The 21,054-nt window shown below is 34.9% G+C and overlaps 1 protein-coding gene across 3 annotated transcripts; it reads right to left on the bottom strand.

Moving 5' to 3' along the window:
- Positions 1-149: 149 nt before the first annotated feature.
- Positions 150-20,665, bottom strand: LOC133284439 (alanine--glyoxylate aminotransferase 2 homolog 1, mitochondrial-like). 3 transcript variants are annotated; one of them, XM_061481447.1, is made up of 10 exons: positions 15,784-15,898; positions 8,459-8,572; positions 2,669-2,899; positions 2,158-2,328; positions 1,861-2,004; positions 1,597-1,776; positions 887-1,112; positions 692-805; positions 461-547; positions 150-373 (listed from the first exon to the last, which is right to left on the bottom strand). In XM_061481447.1, exons 1-10 carry the CDS (start codon positions 15,865-15,867, stop codon positions 330-332), a joined length of 1,395 nt encoding a protein of 464 aa, XP_061337431.1. In that variant the 5' UTR covers positions 15,868-15,898; the 3' UTR covers positions 150-329. The 3 variants fall into 3 exon arrangements, with proteins under 3 accessions (XP_061337431.1, XP_061337430.1, XP_061337429.1); XM_061481446.1 differs by lacking the exon at positions 15,784-15,898 and having other exon boundaries at positions 8,459-8,694; XM_061481445.1 differs by lacking the exons at positions 150-373; positions 461-547; positions 692-805; ... (4 more) ...; positions 2,669-2,899; positions 8,459-8,572 and adding exons at positions 14,944-15,433; positions 16,196-16,460; positions 18,165-18,400; ... (1 more) ...; positions 19,923-20,266; positions 20,583-20,665 and having other exon boundaries at positions 15,772-15,909.
- Positions 20,666-21,054: the final 389 nt, after the last annotated feature.

The following is a 21,054-nucleotide window of genomic DNA, read 5'->3' as shown; positions in this document are numbered from 1 at the left end:
ATATCTATCCATCATAACCCTTTTTCATTTTTCTTTGATGAATGCTTCAGTTTCTGTCCAAGATGCTGAGAAAATTTTAATGAGCTGAAGGCTCTGCAAACTAATATCAAGAAACCAAAAATAAACACCAATCGACATTCAGTTTATAATGTCATTTGTCTGCAAAAAGAAAATTCAGTTTGCAATGGGTTGAGCAAGGCATTGTTATTCCTAGCATGTGAAATATACATCAGCAACAATACACACTGTGTGCGTGTATGTGTAAAATTTTATTTTGCAATTTTTGTTTCCTTATAGCAATTTGGTTCAATGACTTGCCAAGTGGAATTTCACAACTTCGATATAGCATAGTCCAAGGCATCTACAACAAAATCTGCACATCAGGAGGCAAGTCAGTGGACTTAAACGAAAGAATTTGGACTCCACAACCTAGTTAAATAGAGCCATTACAGAATGATACCTGCATCATCTTTGGTGAAACACATTGGTGGCTTAATCCTAAAAACATTTCCATGCAGCCCTCCTTTCCCAACTAGAATACCAAGCTCTTCAATTCATAGGCAGGTAAAGGGTTAGTATGTTTGGAACAAATTTTGGAAAAGAAAGCTTCATATGCATGATTCTGGTCTTTCTTTCTTTCTTTTTTATTCCATCAATGTTCTTTCATTGAGGGGTGTGGAGGTTGGCTTACCTCTCAGTCTTTCATGCAAAACCGAGGCTTCAGCCTTTGCAGGTGTCTTCTCTTTTCTATCTTTGACAAACTCTATCCCCACCATTAAGCCTCTTCCCCTCACATCTCCAATGACTAGCACAATATATAATAATGATCAAAATAATCGACAAATCATACTTTCATGTCTGAGATGTTAGATTCAAGATAACATACTTTCATGTCTTTGCATGAGAGATCTCAAACGCTCAAGCAAGTGAGAACCAACATCAGCACTATGGGATTGACGCTTCTCCTTATCAAGAACCCTGAGCACTGCAAGTCCCCCAGCAGAACATACAGGGTTCCCACCAAAAGTATTGAATTGAATCTTCTGGGACATCACACTTGCTATTTCTGGAGTTGTAACTACAGCTGCTAATGGCAAACCGTTGCCAATACCCTGATGCATATTAACATGAGATACAAATCATACATTGGAATTCTAGAAAAGACACATGAGCCACTTCAACAAAATTGGTCTTTCCTGAAGGAATGCAAGAGCAAAATACATAGTACACTGAAAGGACACCAGATAAAAAAACACAAAAACTGAAGCAAAAAACAATTAAAGGAAAAACATGATGCTATGCTTATATATGTAGATCAATTTATGCCAGTGTAAATCTTATCTTATTATTAATCATGGATTTTACCTGCATATAATAGCTCTAATTTATTAATCATACGCTGCATTAGATGCAAGTAAAATGAACGGCTAATACTGCGTGTAGGACTTAATCCTCTTGTTATATATATATATATACACACACACATACACATATGAACCTCACAATTCACAAAAGACTGATGTGGCACTTCAAATGCATTATTAAGGTGTAAATGTCTCCAGCAATTAGTAAAAAAGATGAGATGAGGGTCTAGACCTTTGCCATGGTAACTATATCAGGAATGACACCCTGTGTCTCAAATCCCCAATAATGGCTTCCTGTGCGACCAAAACCACTTTGCACTTCATCAGCAATGCAGACACCACCAGCGCTGTGTACAATGTCATAGACAAGTTTTAAGTACCCAGGTGCCAGTTCAACTGCTCCTCCAGCTCCCTAAAACAAGTCATGAGGAAAAAGTACATAGAAAAACCACACTAGGGTAAAGTTTATAAATTAAACATGATAGAGTATACATACTTGAATTGTTTCAGCTATAAATCCAGCAACTTTTCCTGAAGTGCCATAGTCAATATGATCTTGCAAGTCTTTGGCATAACTATTAGCATCTGATCCAAAGATTCCACGGTATGGATCTGGATTCATGATGTGATGAACTTCACCCTTAAAAGTTTTAAATATTGTTAAAAATAATTGGCATTTAACCAAAATTAGTATAAAATTGAATACATCATTCACAATGCTATGATTAGAACTAGACAAGCATGGAGTGGGAGTGTACCACAGTTAACTATGTATGTGTGTGTGGGGACAAACCTCTGGTATTGGGTATTTCCACGTGTTCAGAGCAGTGAGGCCAATTGTATTAGGACTCCCTCCATGATATGCATTCCTCAAAGAAATCATACCAAGACTACCAGTGTATAAACGTGCCATCAGCATTGCTAATTCATTTGCCTCCGAACCAGAATTTACAAAATAAACAACCTGCAATTTAAATTGCTTAGTTGAAGATCATGTTCTATATCAAATGAAATCTAGCACACTGTAAAATTGAACATTGCTTTCAAAACATACAACATATATAAAAACGAAGAGAAGGGCGAGCCATTTCATGCATTGTTTGTATGTGTGCCTTTGAAACTTAACACTGAGCTGTGGTTCAATTTTTTTGTTTTTGGTTTACTGAAATCTTTTTAAGAAAAAAATTTAGTTCAAAATGGCTCAATATCACGTTTGGACCTTTTCCTCAGTTCTCCACTAGTTCTTTGGCATTGCTCTATCAAGAAATAGGAACTAAACACAAAATTATGAAGAGAAAATTAACCTTCAGGTTTCCAGGCATTTTGGACGCCAAGGCCTCAGCAAAATCACCTATTGTATGGTGTAGATATATGGTTGTAGCATGCTGCAGGAGTTTACTCTGCTCCATTATAGCATTCAAAACTTCAGGGTGGCAATGTCCGCAAGAAATAGTAACTATACCCGCAAAAGCATCAAGATAACGTCTTCCATTCTCGTCAAATAGATATTGCATCTTTCCCTCCACTATGTTGAGCTATACATATATAAGATTTAAATTTGAATAAGATACCAATTCTCACAAACAAGAAGGAAAAAAATCTCATGAAAAGCAACAATGTTAAAATAAAAATAAGGTTGGTGATCTTCGACATGTGTGTTCTTCATCATACTTTTAAAACTAATGTTACAGATCAATAAACAGATCAGCAATGAAGCTATGCATACGTAGAAGTATCTCACACATGTCATATTCATTAGTTCACCTGTTTATTGACTATGCACGTATAGAAGTCAGTTTGTATAAAAGTTAATTAGTTAGTTACAGGTTACAGTTACTGATATATAAGTAGCTGTCATGTTGTCTTTTTTTTCGGTATCTTTATTATTTTTCTCCTTCCAATTAATGAGATTGATTCCCCTCTACATTTCTCCTCTTCCTTGCGAGATGGATCTTTCCAGATCAAGTTACCATTGTAAGATGGTATCAGAGCAAAGGCTCTGGTAACCAAGTTTCCGCTGCTGCAAACTTTGTATGCTTTTCTTCTTTTTCTTCTTTTCTTGCTTTTGCCACTCTTGATTTCAATGGCTAATCCTCTTCCAGATTTTCATACAAATCCCAGTATCCCTTTCTTTTTACACCCAAATGAAAGTCCAGCTTTAATCCTTGTTACACCACCACTAGATCCCACAAACTATCATTCTTGGGCCAGATCAATGAGTATGGCTCTTCTATCCAAAAATAAACTTGGATTTATCGATGGAACAATTGTAAAACCAGCAAACAGTGATCCTACTTTCCAAGCATGGGAAAGGTGTAATACCATAGTGCTTTCTTGGATTCATCGATCAATAAACATTTCTATAGCCAAATCAATTCTTTGGATCAACCAAGCATGTGAAGCCTGGGCTGATCTCAAGGCTCGATTCTCACATTCAGATATTTTTAGAATTTCTGATATCCAAGAACAAGTCTATCATATGCAGCAAGGTCAGTTTTCTGTCACTGATTACTTTACCAAAATGAAAATTATGTGGGATGAGTTTGACAATTTAAAGCCTTTGCCAACATGTAGCTGTGCATTGAGGTGTTCTTGTAATGGATACCCTTTAATGCGTGAGTACAGAGACTGTGATCGCACAGTAAGATTCCTTAAGGGTCTTAATGATCAATATAGTCATGTAAGATCCCAAGTAATGATGATGAAGCCATTGCCAGATATCAACACTGTCTTTTCTTTAGTAGTGCAACAAGAAAGACAGATTCAATGTGAGTCAAATCTGAATCAACTTGGAAACGATTCAAGAATATTTCACAGTTCTACTGATAATAACCAAAGATTTCACAATTCCACTGACAACACTCAAAGAGGAGTTTATGGCAGAGGAAGAGGACGTGGAATTACCAACATATTTGGAAGGGGACGTGGGAACAACACCAAATTGTGCACTCACTGTGGAAGAACAAACCATACTGTTGATACTTGTTACAAAAAGCATGGATTCCCACTGAATTTCCAATCAAGGAATGCTGCAAACTTTTCTTCCCAAGAAGACAGTAAAGAAGCTATGCAGATTCAAGATGTTCAAGAACCAAATGTAACCATATCTCAAGAGGAATATGAAAGCCTCTTGACTGCTTTCAATCATCATAAATCCACAATACTAGAAACACCAATTTGTTCAACAAATATGATTCAGACCACTGCTCTAAATGCAGACTCAACAGGTAATTCATCAGGCAGATGGCTCCTTGACACTGGAGCCACTGACCATATCAGCTTGATCTTTCTAATTTTTCTAAAATTAGAAAGATCAAGCCTATATTCATCTCTCTTCCTGATGGATCTCAATCCCTAGCTCAATTTTCAGGAACAGTACATATTTCTCATTCTCTTATTCTTCATAATGTACTATATGTCCCTACCTTTAAAGTTAGTCTCATTTCTGTTACAAAACTACTTCATGACCTTTCTTGCTATCTAACCTTCTATAATTCTTGTTGCATTATTAAACAGATACCATCGAATATGATGATTGGTTCAACTGATGTAATTGATGGATTATATGTGTTAAAGATTCAATCATGGAGACATCAGAATACAAGCTAGAAAGCTTCTTCCAACAATTCCAATGTACCTGTTTCCCAATTGCCAGCAAATAAATCTGTTTCCAATGTATCTTCAAAAGATTATGCATTCATATGGCATCATAGATTAGGACATGTTTCTCATTCAATTTTAAAACAGATGTCAATAAAATTTCCTTGTATCTCTTGCAAAGATATCTCACCTTGTGATGTATGTCATCTTGCTAAGCAACACAATTTACCTTATCCACCTAGTATCAATGAAACCAAATCTATTTTTCAACTCCTACATGTTGATTTATGGGGGCCATATTCTCTCCCATCTATACATGGACATAAATACTTCTTAACAATAGTGGATGACTTCTCAAGATATACCTGGACTCTTCTCCTTAAAAACAAATTTGAAACTCGCAACAAACTCAAAGAATTTATCATATTTGCTGAAACTCAATTCCATACAAATATAAAATCTATTAGAAGTGATAATGGCCTTGAATTTGATATGGCAGACTTCTATCATACTAAAGGGATTTTACATCAAAAGAGTTGTGTAGAAAACCTTCAACAAAATGGCTTAGTTGAAAGAAAACATCAACACATTTTGAATGTTGCTAGAGCCCTTGTCTTTCAATCCAAAGTTCCCCTTCTCTTTTGGTCCTTTGCTATTACACATGTTGTTCATATTATCAACATGTTGTCATCCCCTTTACTGCAGCATGACTCTCCATACCAGAAACTATATGGAGAACCTCTTTCATTTTCACATCTCAAAGTCTTTGGATGTTTAAGCTATGCAACAACCCTCAAAGCTCATTGCCAAAAATTTTCCCCTCGAGCCACTAAAGCTGTCTTTCTTGGATATCAGCAAGGAATAAAAGGTTACATTTTACTTGACATCAACAATCAAAAACTTTTCATATCCAGAAATGTTAATTTCTTTGAAAATCATTTTCCTTTTAAATTTCATAGCATCTCACATGATACATCACAACCTATCACTCATGATACTCATAATCCAGATTATTCTAACCCTATTCCCTCCCCTCCCATTACTCAAAATACCCAAACTCACAATCCAACTCATAATCATGAAGACCAAACAACCATACAGCAACCCAATGAAGCTATGCATACACGACCACAAAGAAACAGATCACAACCATCCTACTTGCATGATTATCACTGTAATCTGTCAACTACAAATCTTCACCAATCATCACATTCAGGTAATGCAACTCCATCCACTCATATTGTTTATCCTTTATCTGATGTACTTCAATATGACACCTGTTCTCCCAAATACAAAAGCTTCTGTCTTAGTGTAACAGCCCAGGTTGAACCCAAAACTTATATACAAGCATCCAAACATGAATGCTGGCAGAAAGCAATGCAAAATGAAATATCTGCCCTTGAACATAATCACACTTGGTCTCTTGTTGAACTCCCTGATGGAAAACGTAGGATCGGTTGCAAATGGGTATATAAGATCAAATACCATGCAGATGGCAGCATAGAACGTCATAAAGCTAGAATGGTAGCCAAGGGCTACACTCAAACAGAGGGACTTGATTACCTAGATACATTCAGCCCTGTTGCTAAGCTAACAACTGTTCGACTGCTTCTATCGATTGTTGCAGCCATGGAGTGGAACCTGGAACAATTGGATGTGAATAACGCCTTCCTTCATGGCGATTTAAATGAGGAAGTATATATGGACCTCCCTCCAGGTATTCACTGTTCTGATCCAAATAAAGTTTGCAAATTGGAAAAATCTTTATATGGGCTTAAGCAAGCCAGTAGACAGTGGTACTCCAAGCTCTCCACAGCTTTGATTTCAATTGGATATACCCAATCATCTGCTGATTTCTCCCTATTTACTCGTCAACATGAGTCTCATTTCACAGCTCTCCTTGTGTATGTAGACGACATTGTTCTGACTGGTAACGGCATTGATGAGATCAAACGTGTGAAAGCATTTCTTGATAATCGTTTTAAAATCAAAGATCTGGGCAATCTTCGATTTTTTCTGGGTTTGGAAGTCACTCGATCTCACATAGGATTCTCTTAAACCAGAGAAAATACACTTTGGAACTCCTCTCCAACACTGGTTTAACAGCAGCCAAACCAGCTTCCACACCTATGGATCCTTCATTGAAGCTTCATCGAAAACTTGGGGAACCTATCTCTGACATCTCTTTGTATCGTCGTCTCGTTGGTCGACTCCTCTACTTGACCAGCACACAACCAGACATCATCTTTAGTGTACAACAACTCAGCCAGTTCCTCGCTGCACCCACTGATGCCCACCTCAATGCAGCTCATCGTGTATTACGATATTTGAAAAGTTCACCTGCCAAAGGTCTTTTCTTCTCAGCTTCTGTTAATCTCCAACTCACTGGATTCGCAGATGCAGACTGGGCATGTTGCCCTGATACAAGGAGGTCCATTACCGACTTTGCTGTTTTTCTTGGTTCGTTACTCATCTCATGGCATTCTAAGAAACAAACAACCGTATCCCGCTCTTCCACCGAAGCGGAATATCGTGCCTTGGCAGCCATCACATGTGAACTACAATGGTTGTCCTACCTCCTTCAAGATCTTCATGTCCCTCAATCAAAACCTGCTGCTATATTTTGTGACAATAGATCTGCTATACATCTATCTCATAATCCGGTCTTTCATGAAAGATCGAAACATATTGAGTTAGATTGCCACATAACCAGAGAAAAGATTCAAGTTGGACTTCTACACCTTCTTCCCATCTCCTCAAAGGCTCAAGTTGCAGACACTTTTACCAAGGCTCTGCATCCTTCAGCTTTTAATCATTTACTGGACAAGCTTGGTCTGCTAGACATACACAGTCCAGCTTGTGGGGGATGTTACAGATCAATAAACAGATCAGCAATGAAGCTATGCATACGTAGAAGTATCTCACACGTGTCATATTCATTAGTTCACCTGTTTATTGACTATGCACGTATAGAAGTCAGTTTGTATAAAAGTTAATTAGTTAGTTACAGTTACTGATGTATAAGTAGCTGTCATGTTATCTTTTTCGGTATCTTTGATATTTTTCTCCTTCCAATTAATGAGATTGATTCCCCTCTACATTTCTCCTCTCACTTGCGATATGGATCTTTCCAGATCAAGTTACCATTGTAAGAACTAATACAGAAGTGTGATAATAAATAATAATAATAAACTCTCCTAAAACCAAAAATGTAAAAAAAAAAAAAAAAAAAAAAAAGTTGCAAAAATCGACCCGTTCTGAAAAGTTAACATAGTACAAAACACTAGGTTGATTACACGGTAAATTAACTTGCTGGTATCAGTGATCAGATTAACATATGAAAGTAATTGCAGAGACCCATTTTCACATATGACAAAAAGTTTATTCCTTTGATTGGATTTTCAGCAAAAGTAAAGCACAAAGAAAGAATTAAAAGTTGCTTTATTAATATAACTCATAACTAGAAAAAGATTGGTTAAATGTTGGATACTCACAGGGTTTTGATAGTAGTGGAACAAGGAAGGACCAAGGAACTTTTTCCGTTTGGCAAAAACTTCATCGGCCAATGGTCCTTTGTATGGTTGTGGCTCATAATCAAATGGTGGAAGCTGAAGCCTCTGACCAACATCATCTGTTGTTGCAGCTGAAGTGCTGAAAGAATAAGAAGAATGAAGCTTCCTGAAAGAAATCCTCTTACAAACGCCAATGCTTTTCTTCACCATCATCCCTTGCATCGCCATGGCTGAACCACTTTCAGTAATGAGTGTTTGTCCTTTGTGCTCAAACTCCGAAACTGATCATATCTGTTTTGTGATGTTTTGCATGCCATGTTTGAATTATTCGTGTTGTTTAAATTAATTTGTTTTCAGTTAAAAAAAGTTTAATTAAGAGTTTAAGGAAGTTCGTTTATTTTATTTTAGGAAAAAAATATATGTGCTTTTAAAAGGTTCATTTTAATTAAAAGTTGTATTTTTTTATGGGAGAAGTGTTTGTCATTTTAAATAACATAAAGTTATATTATTTTAAGAGAAAAATAGACACAAAATAAATTTTTTTATTTAAATTTTAAATTAAAAAAAACAACTCACTTTCTCTCTTCCCATGATTTTTATTTTCTGTGTCTATCTCTCTCCTAAAATGACATAATTTATGTCACTTAAAATACCAAACCCTTTTTTTTATTTAAAATTTAAATTAAAAAAAAACCTCTCACACTTTCTCATAATTTCATTGTGTATTTCTTTTTCATATTTAAAATGACACAATTTTATATCCTTTAAAATCAAAACCGTAATCTCTTTATTTTAAGTAATGTAATTAATAATAATATTTTTATAGGTCATCTATTAAATTTAAATGTACTGTTTTGTAGTGATGATTGCGCCAGAACATAAAATAAAAGAGGAGACTTAATGATGGTTTTAATCCACTTGATTAATTTAATTACGCACTCCATTATCATGTTTTATTATAAAAATAACATCCATATAATCATTTTCTATCATAAAATACTCATTTGTATAATTAATTAGTATAAAAGTAATTGAAATTGATTGGCCAACTAAAACTATTGTGCCCTCAAAATAATTTTCTTAAAGGCTGTAATGACACTTTTTTATTTAGGGCGGATCCATGATTAAAATTTTAATTTTTTTTTACAGATGTACTAAAGAAGATCGAACTCATACTCTCATCCCAACCTACTCAGCTCTCCCATATATCAAATGAGCTACCATTATTTAACAGGACAAGCACATTTTGTCTTATCTTTTTAGCATATTAATGGCGAATCTTTTTATAATAAAATAACAAAACATTTATTGATATAAATCATGTAATTTGGTGGGCGATTACTTGAGTAAAGGTTACAATTATAGTAAAAAAAAAAAATCATCAATGATCAGGTACCAACAATAATCAAGTCCTAAAATAATCAGAAAAATAATTTGGGAGATGTGGCTATGACAAAGCAGATGTGTTTATGACATGAAAGATCATGGAATCAAGATGTCTTTTTTTGGTGAATTGAATCAAGTTGTCTTTACTCTCTTGGAGTTTCGGATAGACAAGTTTTAAAATTATGGAATACTTTATTGGACGGCCCTATCCATCTTCCTTAGCCATTATTTAGTTATTAATACAAAAATTGGGGATTCGTATCGGGTCAGGGAATCTCATCGGTTCATCACAGATGACTTGTTTCAATGATCGAGTGGGAAAATTTTATAAAGAGGGTGAATAAAGCAAAATTAGGGGTGTTTAAAGAGCCGGTGGCCTATGACTTGACTCATGTAGACATGGTTTGGTGTGTGTTTTATTTATTGGATCCAGATTTAAATTTGTATAAAAAAATTATTTAATAAAAAAGCCTCATACTTCTATTCAAAAGTTTGGGTCTTAAAGCCTGTCAAGCTGGCCTACTAACTCTTTTTTATTTTATTTTTTATACTAACATAATTTTCACTTTCATTGTCGTGCCCAGCTCACTCAAGTGATAAGGAATTTGTAATCTTTTGTTCTTTTGGATATGCAGAATTTTGTACCACTTTAGTTTATTGGTTAAGCAGACTTCTTGAATAATTTTGTTCTATATTATGTTGTTTGTATATACATTGAATTTATGACTCATTGTAGAATTATCAGTACTGTTGGTTGTATATTCTGTTTCGATAATTTTTTGTTGTCTTACTTTTTTTAACAGGCTAAGCCAGACTTTTATTTTTTGTAAATAAGTCAGATCACAAGCCGATAATTATATCCATAACAGGTTACAGGCTAGGCCAATCTAACATATTTAAACACATGCTTAGCCTTACAAGATCAAAACTCGACTCGACTTGGTCCATTAACACCCCTAAGAATTATATTGTCTAGTTATTTAGTCTTTCTATCCTTATTATCTTTTTACTATCATTGATTAAATTTAAATCAATGGTGGAAAGATAGAGAAACAATTAGTTCAAAAATTATTATATTTAAGACCGTTGAATTAAACTCAATCAACGGTAATAAAAAGGCATTAAAGGTAGAAAGATTAAATAGGTAGGCAATATAATTATCCCCTTTAAACTTAGCAAAGTAAGTAGGTAACATGTAATAGGTTGATGTTAGCTAAATTTAAAAATTTCTCTAAATTTTATGTATATATAAGAAGGGTTTAATGTCTCTTATGTTGTAGGAGATTGTAAAGAACATTGAGATACACAACCCCAAAAGCTAGCTCAAAGGGTGGAAGTGCCTAGTACCTTATAAACTCCACATTAGTTGTTTATACAACCAATGTGGGACTATATATCTCGACACACCCCCTCACACGAGAGCCCATTGGGCTTGAAGCGTGAATATTGCATAGGCCCAATTTTTGGTTTACCTTTTTGTGCTTTTTTATTTAATTCCACTTGAAAGTGGGGGCGGTGAGGATCGAACTTGTGACCTTATAGTCACTCAAGCTATGATACCACAAGCTAAATCGATCCAGAAGCTGAATGACGATAAAAGAGAGAATGATCAGCTTCACTCTGAGTCATGCCAAATTGTTGAACAACACTGCTAAATTTACCAAACCAAACTCTTGGAGATTGCTTGAGGCCATATAGAGACTTACGAAGACGACAAACAAGACCTGACTCCCCCGAGCAACAAATTCAGGAGGTTGCTCCATATAAATTTTCTCCTCAAGATCACCATGGAGAAAAACATTCTTGATATCAAGTTGGTAGAGAGGCCAATGGCGAATAGCAGCCATGGCAATAAAGAGGCGAACAGTAGACATTTTCGCCACAAGAGAAAAAGTATCAATAAAATCCAATCCAAACACTTGAGTGAAACCCTTCGCCACCAAGCGAGCTTTAAGACGATCCACTTGACCATCAGGTCCAACCTTAACAACATAAATCCATCTGCAACCAACCACAGATTTTCCAGATGGAAGAGGAACCAGATCTCATGTTCCATTATGATGAAGAACAGTCATTTCATCAATCATAGCTTGTCTACATCCCGAATGTGAAAGTGCATCACCTGTAGTCTTAGGAACAAATACAGAGGACAAAGAGGAAAGACATGCAAAATATGTTGGAGAAAGACGATGGTAACTAATATTGACTGTATACCTGGCTGGAGGGAGAGTATCACGAGTACCCTTACGAAGAGCAATGGGAAGGTCACTATTCGAAGGTGGGACTGAAGCTGAGGGAGGAGATGCAGCTGAATGTGAGTCCACAGAAACATCTGACGAACTATGTTCGATCTCATCAGGAGAAGAGGTGATAGAAGGAGAGTCAGAAACATGGACTGGTAAAGATGGAAGGTATTCAAAAGAGTTGACTGGGAAAGATGACTGTACAGAATCAGTGTCCACAGGAGTAGTAGAGGATCCAAAAAAGGGAGCTGATTCAAAAAAGGATACATCTTCCGAGATAAAGTATTGACACCATAGAGTCTCTGTGTATCATTGGTGTGCAGTGCGTTTGCCTGACTCCAAATAGCTTCACAGGTATTAGCAGGTCGAAAAATCTGCTTAATTGACGGATAAAGAGTAATTTTAATGAGACTACACAACTGAGCATCAGTCATCTTCCATCGTGTGTGCTCATTGGCCGCCACAGATTTAGCCTTAGGGGTGAGATGGGATGTATAATTCTGCCCTTCCAACCAAAGTCGCAGATCAGATGACCAAGTATCATAGTTGGACCCATCCAATTTATCCACACTCAACGGAGCAAGGATATAATTTGAAAAAATAGTAGACTCCGACTTTTGGCCAGCCGGAGACTCAGAAACATTGGAGACATGAGAGTCCATAATCAAGATTAGAAAAATAATCAGAAAGACAGATCACACAACTAACCAGTAGAAGAGGGATCTGTGCGTGAACGCAAAACGAGGTCCAAACACAAAAACAAGATCAGATCTAGAACCGTCACAGGGAGAGGAGGAGAACGCAACCAGCTGCGGCCGGAAAGGATGCTCCACGCGCCGCCTGTTGGAGGAGAGTGCCATAGCTTTCACGCGCACGTGAAGGCGCGTGAGACGTCAACTGGAGGTGTGGCCGGTGCCGTTGTGATCGCGCTTCCAAGACGAGCACACTGGTATGCGGTTCGCCAAAAACTCCATCGGACGGTGGTGGTTGACGTGAGCAGAGGCTTGAATGCGGAAGAAAACGTATCGGAAACTGACAGCGAGACAGTTCCAGAAAAAAAAAAATTTAAAAGACGATGAATAGTGGGTTCACCGGAAAAAAAATTCAAGGTTCCTTAGGCTCTGATACCATGTAAAGAACCTTGGGATACACCACCCCAAAAGCTAGCTCAAAGGGTGAGAGTGCCCAAGACCTTATAAACTCCACATTAGTTGCTTATACAACCAATGTGGGACTATATATCTCAACAGAGATAAAATTATCTTCCTAACATAATAAATGGGAAGGTTATAGTTACTTCCTTTTTTTCTTACTACTTGTTACTACTAAATCTAACCGTGGATTTCCGTCAATCAAACGGTTATAATTTATTGGGTCATACTTATTATTTAATTATTAATTTCCAATAAATTATAACCGTTAGATTGAGAGAAATGAACGGTTACGATTTAGTAGTAACAAGTTGTAAAAAAGAGAGGTAGTAACTATAACCTATCCCCATAAGAAATAGTAAACCCATATAAAAAATAGGAAAATCATTTTCTCATGTTGTTGGAGATTGCTTTCTCATGTTGTGAGGCATCAAAATTCGTGCTATCTTTTTTTATTTTTTTAACAAGTGGTGGGACCTACTACTTGTTGTGTCTATAGCATGAGAGATGTTATCTCATGTGACATGAAAAAAGAGAAACCCTAAAAAATAAAAAGGACAAAAGCTCAAAGGCTGAACTTAAAGGGAAACAAATGTATACTAAATTATTTTTATCTTAAGTTTGAATATAGTGTAAGATAAAAATATGTATGAAGTTGAAGGGGCTAACGCTCCTCTAGCCCCTCTCTGGTTTCGCGGTTGCTTGCAGGTAGGGGTGTAAATGGGCTGGGTTAGGCTAGGCTTTGGCTTAAATAGGCCAAGCCTGTGTAAAAATATTGGGTATGACCTGGCCTATTGGCCTGTGTAGGCTCCAAATTACAAGCCTGGCCTGACCTATATTCAAAAAAAGAAAGACTTGGCCTGCTAGCCTGTTTAAGCCTATTCAACATTCAACAATTAAATGAATAACTAAAATAATATTATTTTATTATTCAAAATTATTAAATAATAATTTTATTTATTATATTTTAAATAAATAATATGATATAGGTCGGCCTGTAGGCTTATAGGCCCGACATGTACAAAAAAATGCCTATGGCCTGTTTTCCAAATAGGTTTTTTTAAAAGCCTATGCCTATTCTATTTTACTACTTATAATAGGCCAAGTCTGGCCTAATATAGGCTAGGTCGTAGGTCCCTGTAGGCTGACCTAACCCATTTACATCCCTACTTGCAGGAGAGATTAAAATTAGAATTAGAATTAACAAATTTTCAGATCAATGACTTGCAAAGTGATTGTATTTTATTTTATTTTTTAAAGTGGTTATCCGTAAAATAAATCTTTTCTAGAGAAACAAACATATAAAGCTCGTACAAGAAAAATCCGTTCCAAATCTGAGATTATGTGCGAAGTTTTTGCATGTATCACTTTCTCATCACTTTATATATACGGAAAAAAGATGTGTCCTTTTAGTAGCTTTATACTATATTTTATCGATAAGACATAATTATAATATAAAAAATTATTTTTGTTCTCTTTCCTCAACTGATGTAAAAAGTGAAAAAATGATATTTTTCGTATTATAACTATATCTTACATATATAAGATATAGTGTAAAACTATTAAAAGGACACAAATTCTGTGCTTTAAAAAGAACAAATATTAAACCGTATATATATATATATATATATATATATATATATATATATATATATGAAAATTCATACCAGTGAAAATTCATACCAGAGGACATATTTTCGTCCAAAGCACCAGCATAGAAAAAGCTGGCTGAAAGCAGCATTCTTGTTTGAGTCACGAGTCACCAAGCAAGCTATTCATAAGCGGGAAACCACTAGTTGTTGAGATAACTAGAAGAAAAATTATGGAGATTTTATATTCCCATTCTTAAAATATAGCTACCAAGAGAGGAAGGAAGCATGAAAAAGTAAAACCACCCTTTCTTGGTTTCATCCACAATGTTAATGAATTATCTAAAAGCCTGCAGGAAAACCACCCTTTCTGGGATCACTCACAGCCACAAGCTTTCCCATAACTTCATTTCTTCTGCCTGAAGGCTGAATGTCTTCTTGAACAATAAATTGGCAAATAGTCCCACCAGCAATGCCCTGTAGGACATGACCCTTACTTCTAAGGGCTGCCCTTATATCAGCAGGAAGTTCAAAGTGGTCACCACTCACGGTGGTCCAATTCTCATAATTGACCACATTTGGTATCAGCTGCACAAACCACATATATGGTGGTGAGTTTCTCAATCAAGTGTTGGATTGGCTAAGAGAAGCATGACCTCACTCACAGAAATATACAATCTCAAAATTAACAGTGGCTAAAATAAAGACTAATTATCAAAGGATAGGGTTATATTAACAATTTTATTTTTTTTACAAACTACACTATGTCTTATCGGTAATACTCTACTTAAGAATGTATTATCAGTCAGACATAATGTAATTTGTAACAGTTTGTAAATAAATTTTTTATAAATATAACATTTTCCATTATCAAATAGAGGCAGAGAAAACATGCAATTCAGCTAGAAAAATTTAAGATACAGTACCTGATGATAGACCCTTGGAGCCATTATAGAAGAAAAAGGATCCATTCCTCTTACAAAGTGATTCAAAAGAACCTCTGAAGTTCCACCAATTATCATTACTCCTCCACTTGCACCTACTACTGCTTTCAGTTTGCCATCCTGTACAGGCACGGACAGAAATTATTGCAAGCAGTGGTGGAGCCAAAGAGAGGTCAGGACCTCAAATTCATCAAACTTTATCTTAAATTACATTCAGACTTAGAATAAAGATTATGTAACATAAGTTTGTCTCCCTTTATTCTCATTATTTCTCATATACGAAAAAAATTTGAAGAGTTCTTCAAATCAGGTTAATTATTGTTTACTAAAATCCTCTCTTGAAGAAGCTTAACTTGGGTTGTCTTAGACATCAATCATTAAATTCTTATCTTGCAAAAAGGACTACCTTGAGGGCAATAGTTGGTGACATAGATGATAATGGACGCTTTCCTGGCTTAATAAAATTGGCAGGAGCTGGTGGGGGAACATCATTGGAAACATTTCTAGGCATGGAAAAATCATCCATCTCATTGTTCAGAACTATTCCTGTAGTTGGTGAAAGGATCTTTGCACCAAAATATGCATTTATTGTTACAGTCATGGAAATGGCATTGCGCTCATGATCTATTATGCTTACATGACTTGTACCATGATCATAGATCTGATTCCACCTGTAAAGAGGAAAAGAAAATTCAGCACAGCTGAGAATTGAGATTCCATGTTGGTAGTATATGTGTTGGCACTCTAGCACATAGGGGTGTAAAAAAAAAAAAAAACCAAATGAACTGAACCGTAAATTGATCCAAATTGCATCAAAAAAATTATATTTTTTTAATTGGTTTAAGAATTAAACAATTTTATTCAAACACTTTAAGAATCGAGTTGTTTTTTCAAAACCAATTCAATTCAAAAATTACACCACTTTACCAATTCCTGTTCAATTCAGGCTAAAAACAGAACATAACAATACCCATTTTTAGGAATATAAAAAAATCACCTGGTTCAATTCGGTTCAATAATTGGTTCATTCGGGTTAAACTTGATCCAATCTAATTGCCACTGGTTCAGTTTTAGGATTCATGATTTTTCAATGTGAACCCCTACTTGATCACCTGATCAACTTTTTATTTTTATTTCTAAACTTTCAAATCCGTGCATTTTATACTTTAGTAATTAAGTGTTTTCATGTCACTTTTTCATTCGTTCTAACATCTTCATCTAGTTCCCAAATCAAATGTCTTTAATTTTAATTACTATCCAACTTTGTCATTATATTTCGGGTAAGAAAATTAATTTTGTTGTTGTTTTGTTTTGGAGTTAACCCAACTCTAATGATCTCTTTAAGTCAAAAATGATATAGACATGTAACCACTATTATAAAATATAATATTACGATTCTTATACGTAACACTCACTTCCAATTTGGTATTTAAGTTTTTTTTTTTGTTATTGTTAGAGAATAATATAAACTATTAAAAAGGCTTTCATCTAATGCTTTAAGGTTTTGAGTTAAAGTGATTATTTATATGATATCAGAGTTTCAACAATTATAAGGTCACGAGTTCAATCCTCACCGCTCTCACTTTCAAGTGAAATTAAATAAGCACAATGTAAAACACAAAAATTTAGACATGTGCAATATTCACGCTTTAAGTCCGAAACACTTTAAAATAATATAAATCATTAAAAAAATTATCACCCAACACTTTAAAATTTTGAGTTGAATTTATTCTTTACATTTATAACTCTATAACACTGTGATGGCAATATTGAAACGTATACGGACTAAATTAAAGGATAATAACGCTGGCCAAATGCCTAAAGCACATATAGTTAACTTTATTATAGATGTATACACCTGCCCATTCACCATTTCTTTTTCCCATGCTTAAGTTGACTATATCATGATACAAATTCGTCACGTAATTGAATTCAATGAATCTTTTATATAATACAAATTTAACTAAAAACTCTAGTTCGTTAAGGATACACGCAAGTTATGGTTGATTAATTGTCAAAGGATTTGCTGCATTTTTCTTATCATTATGCTGAATACACTAAAACACATTTGGACTAGTGTGTGTGAAGTAAAAGACAAATATAGCATCTAAAGAATCTCATTAATTAGCAGAAGCATGAAGCTTTATAAGATAATAGTAGATTCTCTGATATAAAAAAGTGATAATGTGATTATATTATTTGATCATAATCACTCATTTAAAAATTATATATTTTTCTTTTTTTTATCTCATCATCATCGATGAGTAATTGTAATTAAATAATATTATCACATGACTAATTTTTCACATAAAAAAGATCCAAATATAATTGAGTATCTTAGTTTTGCATTAAATTAAGTGAACTTAGAAGCTTACCTGCCACCATAATGACGGGGACCAAAAGTCCCATTATCGTTGATGTCTTTTTTTAACACTTCAGCAAACTCACGCGAAAGCATATCAGAAACAACCCCAGTTACATTTACAAAATCAGGATCACCAAGATTCATTCTCACAGCAAATACATGTTTCAATGCTTCAATTTCTCGATGGATCCCAAGGGCACCAGAAAGGCCAGAAGGAAGCTCATACTGTGCAAGAATGTTCAACAACTGTAACAACAGAAGATGAGATTGGCTAAGTCCTTAACCAATGATAAGAAAGATATAACCAAAAAAACATAAGAAAACAGAGGAGACCTAAGTTAAATAACGAACCCAAATCACAATAAGTATATTTAACACTATCTCTTAACCTAAAACCTCGTGACATTAAATTTAGGATAAGATATTATCACTACCAAATAATATTACTATCAATGTCACTACCATATCTTAACCGATGATTTTTGCCAATCAACTGTTATCATTTCCACAAATCAAACTCATTAACTAATTATTAATTCACAATAAATGATAACTGCTGATTGACGGAAATCAATGGTTAAGATATGATAATAAGACTGGTAGTAACATTATTTGGTAGTAACAATATCCTATCCTTTAAATTTATAAAATTTTTTACTTATATAGTCTTTAGTTAGTTTATTATTAAGCTTAATTACACATTACTTATACTTGAATTTCAAAGTTCAAACAATAATAAAGTAGATAGGCTTACTAGCATCATTGGAGGCCCTCCTGAAGGAGGAGGCATGCCAAGGATTTTTAGTCCAAGAACATCTGTAGATATAGGTTCCTTTTGTTTAACAGTGTATCTTTTGAGGTCTTTCATTGTTAATATCCCTCCAGCCTTTTGAACATCTCTAACTAAATTAAGGCCAATCAATCCATCATAGAAGGCTTGTGGACCAAACTTCGATATTGTTCTTAGAGTTTCCGCTAGCTTCTTATTGTAGCATGTGTCACCAATATTCAAGATTTTTCCATTTGGTGCAAATACACTACGAAGACCCGTGTCTTTCAATATATCTGATTCTGATTGTTCCATCTGCAAGCGGAGGTATGGTGATATCTTAAACCCTCTACGAGCAAGTATCTCAGCTGGCTTTACAAGTCTCTGCCATGGAAGCTTCCCATGTTGTTTCCACGCCTTGTGAAGGCCAGCAAGTTGTCCAGGTACTGCTACAGAGAGGCCACCTTTAGCCTTCAAAGTAGTATTTCCAGCATACATATTCTGAAAAAAGTAGATATATCATATGACACAGATGAATTATTCCAACAAATTCTTCATAATGTTGGGAATTCAAGTATAAGGACAAAATTTCATACTTGTTTGAATCCATGATTACTACTCGGTCAAAGTTATAATTAGTAAGCGCGTACGAGAATTGAATACATAATTTAATATAATCTATCAAAATCTCCGTTACTAGACTAAACCTCTTTTTATTTAATCCTACGAGCCGGCTCAAGTGTAATGGTTTGATATGATTTTGACACAAAATGGACCTTGGTAAAGCATGATATTGGCCTCATCAACAATACTCACAATTATCAACCCAAAACCTAAAAAAAAAATGTCTATATCAATAAAAAGAAAAAAATGAGTTTTTTCTCTGTTTTTTTTTTCTTCTTCTGGAAACCATATATCATAATAAAATATGAAACTATATGAAAATAAATAACCCATCATTGAAAGAAATCATGGTTTAGATATGGCTAGGAAGGTTACCTCAGAAGCAAGAATAGGAGCAGTTTCTCTCATATCAAAGGCCTTTGCAACCCCATTAGATAACCTGAGAAGCATAAATGCTCCACCACCAAGGCCACTTGAAGCTGGACTCACAACCCCCAAACAAAGAGAAGCAGCCACAGCTGCATCCACAGCATGCCCTCCTTCACGGAGAACACCGATCCCAATCTTAGAACATCGACGGTCATCAGTGGCAACTGCTCCATTGTGAGCAACAATTACCTCATGTCTGCGTTTTGTGTGTCCATTTGTTGCATTGAGGCTTGAAGCAGAGCCCAAATTTGAAACAAGAAGAAAAGCAATGGCATACCATAATAACAGAGCTGCAGCAATTGATGTATCAAGGCATCATCAAAATTTGAATTCATCTAAATCCACCCCACAAGACATTGGTATATATGTATTTAACCAGAGACTACAGTCTTCGTAACAAGTGGAGTAGTGTGATCATGTTGGAACATGTATATCAGAATTTCAGATTCACTATAGATCCTAAGAATAACTAATGTCATTATTTGAGGATAGAGTATAATTAATAACATAATGGAAATAATTTCGGGGTGGCAAAAAAGAAAGTGCATACATATAAGAAGGACATGGATTTGATATATAAAAAAGAAAGTGGCAAAAAAAGAATACCAATTGATGGAAGGAGGCGAGACATTTGAGTCTCTGCTGAGGTTGCAGTCAAGAGCGTTGCTGGTCAAGCCTTGGAATAATGGCCGGCACACAAAGCTAACTATAGTGTTAGATATTTATATACTATCGAATATCTAGGAATGTGCAAAACATAGGACAAAGGTATAAATGCTAGAACGACTTTTTTTAATGCTTTCTTTATGATAAATTTTCACATTGGCTTCGTTAATAGAGGGTGAGCGTCCATCATTAGTGGAGAGTGGAGAGTAAAGATTTTATCTAATAATAAAGAATATTATTAAGAGACTTTAGATAGAGTATTATTACTATTTCAAAAATGTATATCTATGGTTCATTTTTCTAAAATGTCCTTTTTTTAATAGTTAAATTAAACTAAAGGTTTATTATCATTTTTATATCTATTTACATATAACATGTAATTTTTATTATAAATAAATTCCTAATTATAATA

Source organism: Gastrolobium bilobum, unplaced genomic scaffold (assembly GCF_033153095.1).
Source record: "Gastrolobium bilobum isolate Gb01-03AN ecotype WA unplaced genomic scaffold, APGP_CSIRO_Gbil_v1 utg2164, whole genome shotgun sequence".
Classification (NCBI taxonomy): Eukaryota; Viridiplantae; Streptophyta; class Magnoliopsida; order Fabales; family Fabaceae; genus Gastrolobium; species Gastrolobium bilobum.
This window is presented reverse-complemented; position numbering and strand designations above follow the sequence as displayed.